Source organism: Triplophysa dalaica, chromosome 24 (assembly GCF_015846415.1).
Source record: "Triplophysa dalaica isolate WHDGS20190420 chromosome 24, ASM1584641v1, whole genome shotgun sequence".
Classification (NCBI taxonomy): Eukaryota; Metazoa; Chordata; class Actinopteri; order Cypriniformes; family Nemacheilidae; genus Triplophysa; species Triplophysa dalaica.
The window spans coordinates 737,960-750,255 of record NC_079565.1 but is presented as its reverse complement, the minus strand read 5'-3'; the positions used below and the strand labels follow the sequence as shown (position 1 = coordinate 750,255).

The window sequence follows — 12,296 nt, the reverse complement described above, 5'->3', positions numbered from 1 at the left end:
TTACCTCTATCTCACACACTATATCCAAGTAAATCCAAGACCCAAATAAAACCAGAATCCCAAACAAAAACATTCACGTAATTAGTCAATAAAAAAGGAACTGGAAAAAAAACAGTTTTTAAAAAAAAAAAGAAAATATCTTTGGGAAGTCATTTATTTAGAAAAATGTTACAAATGTATTCTTTTTTGGGACAAAACTGCAGGGATGTGATCCAGGCGCGCACTCGCCCCGCGCGCGCTCATCACACACACCTGTTACCTGTGAGAGTTGAGCTCACCTGCGACACACGAGCTCGACACCGCAAGATGAGTCTCGGGGCTCTCAGATAAGTCGAATGATGCTCGTCTCGTGGAGTGTGATGTGGATTGTGGGTCTGATCTGTTACTCGGACTGCACGTGCTCGCACACATCGTTCTATAAGAGCTGCTGGATCCGCAGGTATCCGGGTGTCGATGTGGATGTGGAGGAATCTCAGCGCAGAGGAGCTCACATCTTAAAGACTTATCACGAGGACACCGCGAGCAAATGCAGCAGAAGCTGTTGTACCACACACAACTGTGAGTTCATTTATACTTCAACACGAACAAGCATTCACACAAAAACTGTTGAAATGAAATTGATTAGAAAAACACTTTTACTTGATTGAAGATACAGGACAAACACATGAATAGATGCTGACAGAGTAGCCTACACTTACGTCACTCTCTGGTGGTCAAAAGTTAAAAGAAAAAAAACTTAGAATAAACTATAAGAGCAACAACACAACACAACAACAGTCAGTAGTACAACGAAAACTATTCTGCACACTGTAAAAAATCAACTTCATGGCTGCCTTAAATATTCAAATAAAATTAAATGAGCTTTACAAGTCACTTGAATTTAAATGATATTAAACTGTCCTGAAAAAAACATTTTGCAATGCAAATCCAGATGAAGATAAATAACATAAAGATGATATGTGAACTTAATATGATAAAAACATTTAATTGTGTTGTGTTCTTTATAGAAATAAAATACAAATCAAACTCAATTGTGAGTCAAACTCCAGCATCATTTGTTTGGTTCTACCATCTTCTGACAATCAAACATTTAGAATAACTTAAAAATGAAAACATACATCAAAAAGTATTTTTCTTATTTTATGCGACACGTGTTTGCGGTCATTTAAAATAAAATACTTGTTTGTTTTAGATTTGGATGTGACCGTTTTTGGGGACGTAACTGTAAATAATACATAAAATCATACAGATTATCTTCTCATAATGGCTTAGATGCTGCTGTTCATTGTGAATTTGTTTGCTTTTGTTAAATCAATGATTAAATGTAAAATGAATAAATAAAAAAGAGAATTTAAAAAAGGGAACATTGATAGATGAAGAATGATTGTGTTGCACTGACTGTATAAATGAAAGCAGACGATATAATTCATCAGACTGATGTGTTATGTGATGTGTTTCCTCATGAATGAATGAATGGAACAGTCTCGTGCGGTCTGGCTGTGTTTCACTATAACACAACTGAAGACAGCGTGAACTGCTTTCACCTGAACTGCTCAAACCCTGACATCTGCGTTCTACACCACCGAAGAAATGTCATTCTCTATCATGTGACCAAAGGTCAGAGAACCTGAAACCTTTCTCTTCTTCTTTCTTCCTTTTTATTATCACAAAGAAAACTTTTTTAGAAAAATATCGAAATATCATTGATCATTTTAAAGTTATTGAAAGGTCATTCAATATTAAAAACAGTGTTTTTTCAGGTGTGGATCCTGATCTGTTGGTGTTCGGGAAACACTTCACAACCAACGTGCGTGTTCTCCCTCACCTGTCCTCCTCACGCCTCAACCTTTCAGAACCTTTGACCTCCGACAAGCGTCACTTCAACCATCCGCCCGTCAGATCGATCAGCCCCACCTCCACCAGCACGACAAAACCCACGACTGGAGCTCTTTCCACAACACACAGCATCCACAATCACCTCACAAGATGTGCAACACGACCTCCATCTATTATTCTCACCGCTTTGCTGCCCAAAACAGACAGTCAACCTCCTGCAACACAACCGACAAACTCTACGACTGTGCAACTTTACACAACCGTTGATTTCATTCATACTACCACAACCGGGTCGAGCTCCACCACACCTTCCGGGATCCTCCTAACCAATGATGCTCAGTCGTCCTCTACATCCGGCTCTTTATCCACACAACAAACTCACACTCGAAGTGACACAGTCACAAAGACTACAAACTCAGAGACGACACCGTACATCACTGAGCTCTCCACAACTAACCGACAAGAGTCTTCACAAACGACATCACCGCGAGCAGAGATGACACGAGCACCATCATCCTCCAAATCCCTCACGACCCTGAAGTCTCTTACAGCTCTCCAAACAAACACACCTCCACACACCACCATTCAAATAACCACCACGTTTCAAACAACTTCACAAAGCCAAGAAACCACAACCGCCAGCAGCTCCACGATCTCAACATCCACCCGACGCACCGACCGCAACCGGACGAGCGATTCGACGACCAGCAGCAGGGCGGACAGTCAGCCGTACCCCAACGACACCAAGGGCTACGTCAGTCGGAACATCAGCGTGGATGACGGCGGAAGTTTGACTTCTGTGTGGCGTTTGGCGGCTAACACGGTTCTGGTGGTTTTGGGCACGTGTGCAAGCGTCACGTTGGGGTGCTGTTGTTCTGTGTATGCGGCTCTGAGCTGGAGAGGACGCTGGAGGAGGAAGGGAAGATACCGCACCAACCTGAGGGGCAAGAGAGGCTCCATGAAACTCATCAAATATGTCATCGTGAGAGAGAGCTCGTAGCTGATGGCCTTTATTAGATGCTGCTGAGATAGATCTTCACATCATGATTCAGTGCCATACATGAACTAGATGAAGAAACTTAACTGAAGAACTATATTCATGCTACTGAACGTTTGGACAGCGTTCGGGTCGGGAGAGCACCCGAAAGGCTCCCTAGGTAGTGTACTTCACTATTCAAAATAAAGGTGCTACTAAAGGTTCTTCAAAACGATCCCTTACAAGCAAGACGTTTGTTCAAGTGAGCTTTTAGTGTACTTCTGTTAAACTAAAAAACAAGAATGTGTGCTTTGTGTATTAGAAATATACTCAAACCAGACTGAAGTATACTTATACTAACAGAAAAGTGTATTTGGTGTATACTTATGGAGATGGAGATATACTTAAAGGGACAGTTCAACCCAAATGAAAATCCTATCATGAATTTCTCAAGTTCTTTTAAAGCTGTTTAAATGTCTTTGTTTGGTTGAACACAAAGAAGGAAATTTGGAAAAATGTTAGCAACAATGATTTCTGGGGCAGTAGAAAAAACTAATTCATTTTTTGGTTCTGTTGAACACATAAAATATCTTGAAGAGTTTAGGAAAACAAACTGTTATTTTTATTTTCTTTCTACAATGGTAGTCAATGATGGCCCAGAAATGTCAGATGCTAACATTTTTCCCAAAGATCTTCAAACGAAGAGTTCAGATGCAGAAGGCTCTAAGTGCTGTCTGACATTTTTTCTTCTAAAAGGATTTTTATCAGGCTATGATGTTTATTTTAACATTTATTTCAAATCACAAAGAGGACGTATTCATTGCAATTAAAGGAATAAAATAAAATTCTGTCATCATTTACAGATTACACAGATTGTTGCCAACCTGAATAAATGTATTTGTTCTGCTAAACTCAAGTGAAGATATTTAGAAGAATGTCAGTAACCAATCAGAGCTCATCCCCCTTTGACTCCCATAGTAGGAAAAATAGAGATCTGTTTGGTTACTGTCATTTTTTCAAATATCTTCCTTTGTGTTTAGAAGAACTCAGAGATTTATACAGGTTTGGACCAATGAGAAAATGATGACAGAATTTTCATTTTTGGGTGAACTGTGATTTTAAAGTGAAATCACTGAATGTAAACGGAGGAGCTGATAAAAAAACTTCAGAGGCTTAAATACTTGCAGCATAAGAAGAACTCGTAGTTTACTTCAAAGTTTCATAAATGAGAAAATTCCTAAAAGTATTGAACTAGTAAATGATCAGAATATCTATTAGGGAATAGATGCCGTACAAACCAAAATGCAGAGGGAAACTTTTTGTGAACTCAATCTTCTTTTACACTTAAAGTATATGTTAAAGTACACTTAAATGTGGCACAATTTAGTCCTAAGAACATATATAGAACATATACAAATACACTTCTAGTTACTAAATAAAGAACACTTAAACAAACATATTAACATATACTAATTAAATATACATCTTTTTATGTTGGGGATGTCGTGGAAGAACTTTTCAGTCACAGCTTTTGAAACAAAACAATAGCTTTCTTTACTTCTTTATGGTCCTCTTGTAAAACAAAAATCTTCTGAAGATATCATGGGTTAGCACCTTTATCTTTTAAAAGTGTACACACTCCAAAAAATATGTTGGTCTGCTTTTAATCATAGTTTGGTCAAATACAAAATAATTTACTGTAATTTTCACGAGCATGATTCTTAACAAGCCAACACTTTTCTTAAAGTTTCTGGATCACAAAAAACATCTATCATTGGTAAAAAGCTCTTGTTTTGTAAAGGGAATACATGAATGTACAATGCAAGTAAAACAGAAGTTTTAATAAAATCCTCAAATGAACTGGTTCAGATTTAGTTTATTATTGTGATTTTTGAGAGTTAAGCCAAACCTTTGAAAGCAGAGCAGAGCGATGTGGATCAGCTGACGGTCATTCTGAACGAGACGGTTCACAAGCTCAGTTTTGTTCTGAAAAAGCGCTTTGGTCTCTAAGTGCTTTTAGGATGCGTACGACCGCTGCCATCACTTTACACAACCAAATGGAAACGTCCGGAAGCTCTCGATGCGGAGTCTGGTTTCTTCTTTCTCAAGAGTAGAAACTAATGGAGCGCTGAAGTCTTTTCCCCCGATCTCCACTCAAAGCCTCCTTTCAGCTGAATGATGTTTAATTTTCTGAGGCTAAATCAACCCACCCACATTATAGACCTTGATATTTCAGAGAATCATTTATCCCACAAAATAATATGTGCTTATTGTTAACAGTTTTTTCATGCATGAAACAAAAGGAAACTTTCACGTCTGAAATTCTGTTTTCATGCACAATAACTCTTAAACATCTGCTAAACATCTTAGAAAGAGCAGTTTAACATCCATTCTAAATCATAACCATCTTACAGACGTCTTCATGACATTTGAAAGCAAACGTCCCCGAAATGTATTGCAGATAAGCTAACTAGCTCTTGATGTAAATGTAGACATCAAATAGACGTCTGCCATATGTTTGAGTGCTATTACAGACCCAGTGCATCTGTAATACGTCTGCTAAAGATCTGTAAAACATCTGCTGTGTTAAAACATCTCCAAAACATCTTAAAAAGAGCAGTTTTACATCCATTCTAAATCATGAACATCTTACAGACGTCTTCTAGATGTCAATACCACATCTGACAGCAGACGTCTCCGAGACGTATTGCAGATTAGCCAACTATGTATTGCAGACATCAAATGGACATAAGCCAGATGTATGTCTGGTATCTGGATGTCCTGGAGATCTAAGAATAACCTTTTATAATGTTTTTTATAATCTGTCATTTTTTGTACAGAATTCAGCCATTCTGCCTCATGTCTCCATGCTTCCTGAAGAAATCATTCGGCTGTGAGTAAATTACCAATTTAATGATTTCAATTTATGAAAGTGACAAGCATAAGATAAGCAAGAAAGCACAAAGCTGTGTTTGTTTACTTGAAGAGATTCCCAAAAGCACACAATTTTACATCATTTGATGAAACCAACATTATAAGTTCATCATCTGAGAAACACAAAATAAGACTTCTGTCCATTTATCTTCAATACGGTGAAGCTCCTCAGATGTTCAGAAGCTTCTTGACAGCTTCTTTGTATTTCTGGACGTTGTCTTCGGTCTCTCCCTCATTCTTCATGTTGACCAACGCGTCTCTGTACTCCTGAACCTCCGGCAGACCCAGCACTTCCTCTCTGACCCCTCCCTCCACCTCATCTCTCGCTCCAAGCGACCGCATGCGCGCCAGAGTCTCCAGAACGTTCTTCTGGGACGGACTGTCCTCCCACTCGTACTCCTCCGTGTCCGCACGAGTCTTCTCCGCTTCCCACGCTTCTGTTTTCTGCGGACACAAAAACACACGATCAACACCGACGATACCTGCGCCACTAGTGGAAGCAAACAGAATTGCTAACTGTTATTTCATCTTGATGAGCAGCGTTCAACTGCAGTGTGACAACGTGAAAGGGATAAAAACTCTTCACATATTTCTCAATCCTCCCATCGGAGGCCTGTAACGGCACACAAAAGCGTCTTTGTGTGTCTGAAGGTCTATACGTGCCGCAGGTGTTCAAAAATAATGAGCATCAATGAGTCTTCCTCCCGTTCCCGCCCTTTCATCTCTTCCTTCCTCATACCACCTGCGCCTCAGGTGATTATGAGCGACGCACTGATGGATCGGCTGGTTTCTATGGAGACGAAGGCGGTTTGGAGGATCTGATTAGGACCGTTAACACAAATCATTCGATTTAGCTGAAGAGGCAAATCAAACGCTTTGAATATAATTGATGAGTTTGGCCTTTAACATGAGAGAACGGGAGTGTAATTCAGGTCTGGAGTGATGCTCGATGGGCTTGAAGCGATCGCGTGAGAGCCGCCGTGATTATTTCATAACTCGGTTAGAAAGAAAAAGGTTTGAGGTCCTAAATCTAAACTTTATTTGACATTACGATTATTCACTTTCCAAGTCCCAGTGAAATGAAAAAATGACAATGCCTATTTTATCACTAAATATTGCAGTCTTTATAATAAATAGTTGTTCAATATGGGTCGTTCTCTTTTTAAAGCTTTAGAGCTTTCCTGTAGCTCGGTGGTAAGAGCATTGCGCTAACAACGCAAGGTTGTGGGTTCGATCCCAGGGGATTGCAAATGCCTATGTAAAATGTATAGGATAAAGCAATGCAAGTCGATTTGGATAAAAGCATCTGCCAAATGCCTAAAAATGTAAATGTAAAAATGTAAAACTCGTGTGCCCTCATAATCTTCAGTTAAAATCTGAAAATGCATTTCCTTCCCGTAGTGACTATCCATCTTAAATGACCAATGTTTGACAGCTTGGGCGGAGCATCCGTATCCTCCCCTTTACGTGTCAGTCTGCTGCCAGTTCCATTTAAAAACACAACGGCTGTTTTTATACAGCCAATCAAATCACAGAGAAAGACGAAAACAGCGTTTCCTCATTCGTAATTCCATTTCACACGGAGAAAATACGGAAGTAAAATGATCGCAACGTCCGGTTCACGGGGACTTTAATATTTATATTTACAATACAAAATAGCATAAAAGAGAATTATTTTCATTGTTTTTTTGCGGTCACACTTTAGGACACACGTTCGGTTTATTTCCCAACTACCCATTTTCAGCACAATAAAAACCAAATGAACCAAAAATCATCGGGGTCATATTGAACCTCTCAAAACCCACCCGGGCCATATTTGTTCCCAAACCTCTTGTGGTTAATGTGAACACAGTTTGAATGGATTATCCTCTGGCTGTATTGGCAGCTAAATCAGGTCTTGGAGATACGATAACCCTCACGGTCTCAAACAATCACTGGCTTTGTGCTACAGCATCACCCTCCCTCTCCAACCCGACGTCACGCAGCCCCGTCTCAACTCTTCTGAAGTCGCCATTGTGCCGGCAAAAGGCCAACGGACATTGTGACACTTCCCAAGCAGAACCGCAAACAAACTCCAGCGTGGCTTTGGGCCAGTGACGTTCAGTACATCTAAGAACACGTCTCGTAACGCAGACGGGAAACCGTGCTTGCATCTGTTTGAGGACGAGCATTGATACATGATACAAACTTTGAGAATGTGAAAGTTCACGTTCTTGACTCTTTAAGAACGTCAATAAATAAACAGGTTTCTGGTTGAAGACGGACGGTCATCGTCTACGCAACGAGAGGATTGATGTAGGCAGCATTCAGTTTGTCGACTCCGAGAAGTTCAAGAGGATAAATTTCACGGCTCTTGTTCTTGATTTGAGTTTTATCAGGAGAACCTGTTAATTCATCTTCTGTTGTGTTAATGAGGTGAACACTCCATATCACGTCTCACTTCGTTCACAAAGGCAATCGTCACATTGCATCTCCAGCCAATTAAATCGCAGGATTCCTCTTTGATGATGAACTGAAGTGTAAGTGGAGATGTTTGTCCACACAGATAAGAAGTCAATTATTCATTACAAGTTTTATGAAGTTGTAATGAGATGGAATCACTCTGTCAGCCAATTAAACGATTCTTTACAACGGGCACGCTTCCATTCTCAGGTTACTCATTGGGCGAGACAGGTGTCAATCATTCAAGATGTCAAATCAGGTCAAAAGAAAAAGGGTGACTTAATTTAAGTTTTCACAGCAACAGTGAATTTCTTAAATATCTGGTAAATATCTTTGACACAATGCCATTCATTTTTTTGAGTTTGTCAGCTGTTAAAAGACATTTTAAAGAGCCCACACAAAAAATGGATGAATGATATTTTAAATTCTGAGAATAGTGTCTTTTAAATATGAGGTTATAGATACAAATCGTAATGTAAGAAGATTTTTTTTTAAATGTTCTCTAATTTTTGCATTTATGAGAATATTAGACTTTTTTTCAGAGTTTATGCTAGCATTGCTATGACTTTATTCTAACAGTTGTGACTTCTTTCAAAATATTACGACTTGAATCTTGTAATCTGCCTTTTTTACATGGCATTAAAATGCTGTCGTAATAATATTGAAATGTTTCTTATAATTTCAAAATATTTATCAAATTAGCACCAAGATATTCGTATGTGGATTTTTTTGTGCTCTCAAAAACATTTAGCAGTGAAACTACAGCAATATACTGCAGCTGTTTCAGATGACTCAATTCCTGCACCTGTATCACTATAGTTTTGACTTTACTCTTAAAATATAACATATATATATATAATATATTCTTTTATCTAATGTTTTTCATGCCTCCGTTTATGTTTTACGAGTGCAGGGATCTAAAGGCAGGTACTGGAAAAGTAATACTGCACAGTCACCTGTCTATTTATCTACCTCACCCTGTCACCCTTTCTCTTGATGTTGCCCCTCGGGGGGTCTGGCTCATGGAAAACAGCCCCTCTGTCAGCAGGTCCCGCTTTAACTTTCATAAGACTCGAGGTACAATAGACCCTGTGAAAAATTCATGTCCTTTCTCAATTACATCAGAGAGACACTGCTGTTATTCAAGACAACAAGGACGGAAATTATATCAATCAACACCAGAGACGGCGGATCACAGTCACATCGCTGAAATCTGTCCTCAAACCTGTACGAGTTTCTTTCTTCTGCAGAACACAAAAGAAGATATTTTGGAGAACTCCATTGACTTCCACAAAACCACTGAGACATTTTTCAAAATATCTTCCTAAGAGTTTTACTGAAGAACGACTCACACAGGTTTACAAACACATGAGGGCGAATAAATTACGATTTTTTTTACTGAAATGAATCTTGTTTCGGCTGCCAGGACAGAATCAATACGTCACGGAAGCCATGTGGAGTGATGAGGACTCACCCAGGACTCGTGATAAAGAACAGTGAGCAGGTACATGGCATAATCGTAATTCTGCTGTCTCAGCGGGCAGCTGAAAATACAAACGAGATCCAAATTAAACATTTAATTTAGAGGTCAAATGAAAATATATCTGTCTTAGTTAACATACCTGTCTGTGGTGATTGTGAGGGTGTCTGTGTCTTTGGCGTAACGCTCGCCGCACAGTTTGATCATCTTCTTCCTGGCGTGATCATCCAAATTTAAACTAGAGAGCTTCACCTGTAAAAATCAAACTTTATTTAAAATGTGAGAGAAAGAAATGCATGTTTACAGGTGTCTGTGAAGTGATGGAAGCCATAGTGCCGCAGACACCTGAAATACGAGTCGACCAATCAGAATGAAGAACTCGGAGGCGTGGTATACAGCATTATATTTGCAACCATTATTCTTATCAATCAAATCTGTTATTTAAATCACACAAATGTGTAAATTAGTATTATGAAGAGGAAGAAACAGACTCACGTAGTTGTTGAATGTTTGTATAGCAATTATTATTCACTGTTCTGTTGTAGTTCAAGTTCTATTGTAATAAATTATGGTATTTTAAAGAAAATGGTTAGAAAAAAGCTGACTGAACTGAAACACAGCCGGTGAAATCTGTGTGACGCTCTCAAAACTCATCAGGGTTCATCTGAGAACTCAAAAAGCGATTTGGACTTTAATCCAAATCTCCGGCAATCACTTTTGTCTTTCTTTCTTACACGTGGCTTTCTTCCAGACATAATATACATTTAAATCTTATTCTTTAAAACAACCAACCCTCAGAAAACAAACAACTTCATACGATTCCACCCCTTTAATCCTGCTCGGAATCAGCCATTGAGATCAAAGACAATGCCCTGGGATGTCATCGCTAAACTTCAACCAGCTAACAGATCCACGAGAAACCAAACAAGTCATTTAACACGTGTGCATGCGTGTTTGACAGGAAAACCTTGAGGGTGGGTTTACACGTGAGCTGATGATTCTTCTTAATTTTGGATTGGAGGAGGGGTCGGGGCGGTGGGCAAAGACCCTCTATAAATCTACGCTTTCATCCCTTCACATTAAAACTTAATCCAGCGGGATTATTGAAGATTCCCACATCTCAGTTTTTATTCTATTCAGGCAGATGGTGCCAGATTTATAAGAAATCACACACTTCAGATTATAAATAAAGAATCTATCACATCAATGAGTATTTGTTGTGGTAAATCTTGTGTCCTCGTGTAACACTAGTGTTTTATACGTAAATGACATAAATAAAAACTGAAATTAATTGTTATAGTGTTAACTAACACTATAACTGCACAAGAAACAAAGAATCATTTTACGAAGCTCACCTTGAGTGTAACTATTCTGGCGTCTGGGTTTCGCAGCGACGGTCCAGCTGACACAAATTCTTTACTCTGTATCTGTATTGGGACATACTTCATGCATTTATCATCAGAGTCCAGGGCAGAAGGCCACTCCGTACAGAACTCTGAACACATGACACGGACACAAATGTTACACATGTCACATCACTTTGTGCATTGATTTGCATTAGAATTTAAACTTACGCTTCAGGGCTTGGCAGTGTTGTTTAATGGCTACTGGGGTTAAGTGTAAAAAGTTTGGAATCTGAAGGAAATTAAATCATGTGGTTAAAATGTGTTGCTATAACATTACACAATACACTTTATAACCAGAGTCAGTAAACGCAGACATTTCCACCTTTATGAGTTCCAGGTTGCCCTTTTTTTCGGGCGGCACGCCTCTCTTCACCGGGTAACCCATACGAACAGGCAGAGGAACTGCTGAGGGTTTGAATGATGCTGCTATCGGGTAAACTGCAGTCCAGTCCTGACTGACGCTCATACGCTCTGTCCTGGGTTCACCAGCCTGTGGGATGCAGTAAAGGACAATTATATTATTTATGCAGGAAGTTCTGTACACCATCAAATAATGTAAATTCAGATGTGGGAATGAATTAATGTGTCATCACCGGTCTCTTTGACCTCTTTTGGACACGAGCACCTCTGCCTGCAGTTTCTGTGATCAAACATTTGAAAAGCATTAAGACCACACCACACTAAAACGATTATACTGAACACAGTAATATAAATTAGAGAAATTTAGTTATTATAGTTCACATTCACCGAGTTTCTATCTACCATAACGTTTAATATCTACTTTAAGCTACTTCAAATATACCATCTCTCCTTATGCATCGCTCATGTAAGCAGGTGCAGTATAAGATTATAAAATCTCTACCTCGTTCTGCCGACACAGCGCTTGATGTGGGGACGAAGGAGGATGAGATCGTTCTGCTGAACGAAGTGACATGATATATTCCGTTAATATGACACTTTATTCTGCATATGGAGGACAGCGCAGGGTGACAGACGGACGCCGCCATGTTGGAAGAGCCTGCTGCGTCACTACGGCGGCGCGAAAGTATGAACGTAAAGCGAAGCTGAAAATACACTGCCCGCAGCAGCGTGAGGGACGCCAAACGAACCACGATTGTTTAATAAAATATTTGTTGGAAATTCATAGAAAGTTTTCATTAAAGATGATCCTAGCATTGTGCTTTTAATAAAAAAAATCGACTTTAATGTAACTTATTAACGC

At 39.3% G+C, this 12,296-nt stretch overlaps 2 protein-coding genes across 2 annotated transcripts; one reads left to right on the top strand and one right to left on the bottom strand.

The window, feature by feature from the left end:
- The first annotated feature begins 336 nt into the window (after positions 1-336).
- On the top strand, positions 337-3,271 carry LOC130414466 (MANSC domain-containing protein 4-like). Its single transcript, XM_056740388.1, has 3 exons — positions 337-558; positions 1,483-1,617; positions 1,761-3,271. The coding sequence occupies exons 1-3, from the start codon at positions 339-341 to the stop codon at positions 2,834-2,836; spliced, it is 1,431 nt and encodes a 476-aa protein (XP_056596366.1). The 5' UTR covers positions 337-338; the 3' UTR covers positions 2,837-3,271.
- A 2,433-nt stretch (positions 3,272-5,704) lies between these two features.
- On the bottom strand, positions 5,705-12,119 carry mrps35 (mitochondrial ribosomal protein S35). Its single transcript, XM_056739985.1, has 8 exons — positions 11,937-12,119; positions 11,668-11,714; positions 11,397-11,564; positions 11,243-11,303; positions 11,024-11,163; positions 9,811-9,920; positions 9,663-9,732; positions 5,705-6,190 (listed from the first exon to the last, which is right to left on the bottom strand). The coding sequence occupies exons 1-8, from the start codon at positions 12,079-12,081 to the stop codon at positions 5,915-5,917; spliced, it is 1,017 nt and encodes a 338-aa protein (XP_056595963.1). The 5' UTR covers positions 12,082-12,119; the 3' UTR covers positions 5,705-5,914.
- Between the last annotated feature and the right edge of the window lie 177 nt (positions 12,120-12,296).

Bases quoted from the DNA above. Each gene is read 5' to 3' on its own strand.
- LOC130414466 (XM_056740388.1), top strand. From the start codon at position 339: ATGCTCGTCTCGTGGAGTGTGATGTGGATTGTGGGTCTGATCTGTTAC. The intron at 559-1,482 runs GTGAGTTCATTT...TGAATGGAACAG, and splicing joins CTGTTGTACCACACACAACT to TCTCGTGCGGTCTGGCTGTG. The intron at 1,618-1,760 runs GTCAGAGAACCT...GTGTTTTTTCAG, and splicing joins TCTCTATCATGTGACCAAAG to GTGTGGATCCTGATCTGTTG.
- mrps35 (XM_056739985.1), bottom strand. From the start codon at position 12,081: ATGGCGGCGTCCGTCTGTCACCCTGCGCTGTCCTCCATATGCAGAATA. The intron at 11,565-11,667 runs GTGATGACACAT...TGCATCCCACAG, and splicing joins AAAAGAGGTCAAAGAGACCG to GCTGGTGAACCCAGGACAGA. The intron at 6,191-9,662 runs GTGAGTCCTCAT...TTGTGTCCGCAG, and splicing joins TTCTTTATCACGAGTCCTGG to AAAACAGAAGCGTGGGAAGC.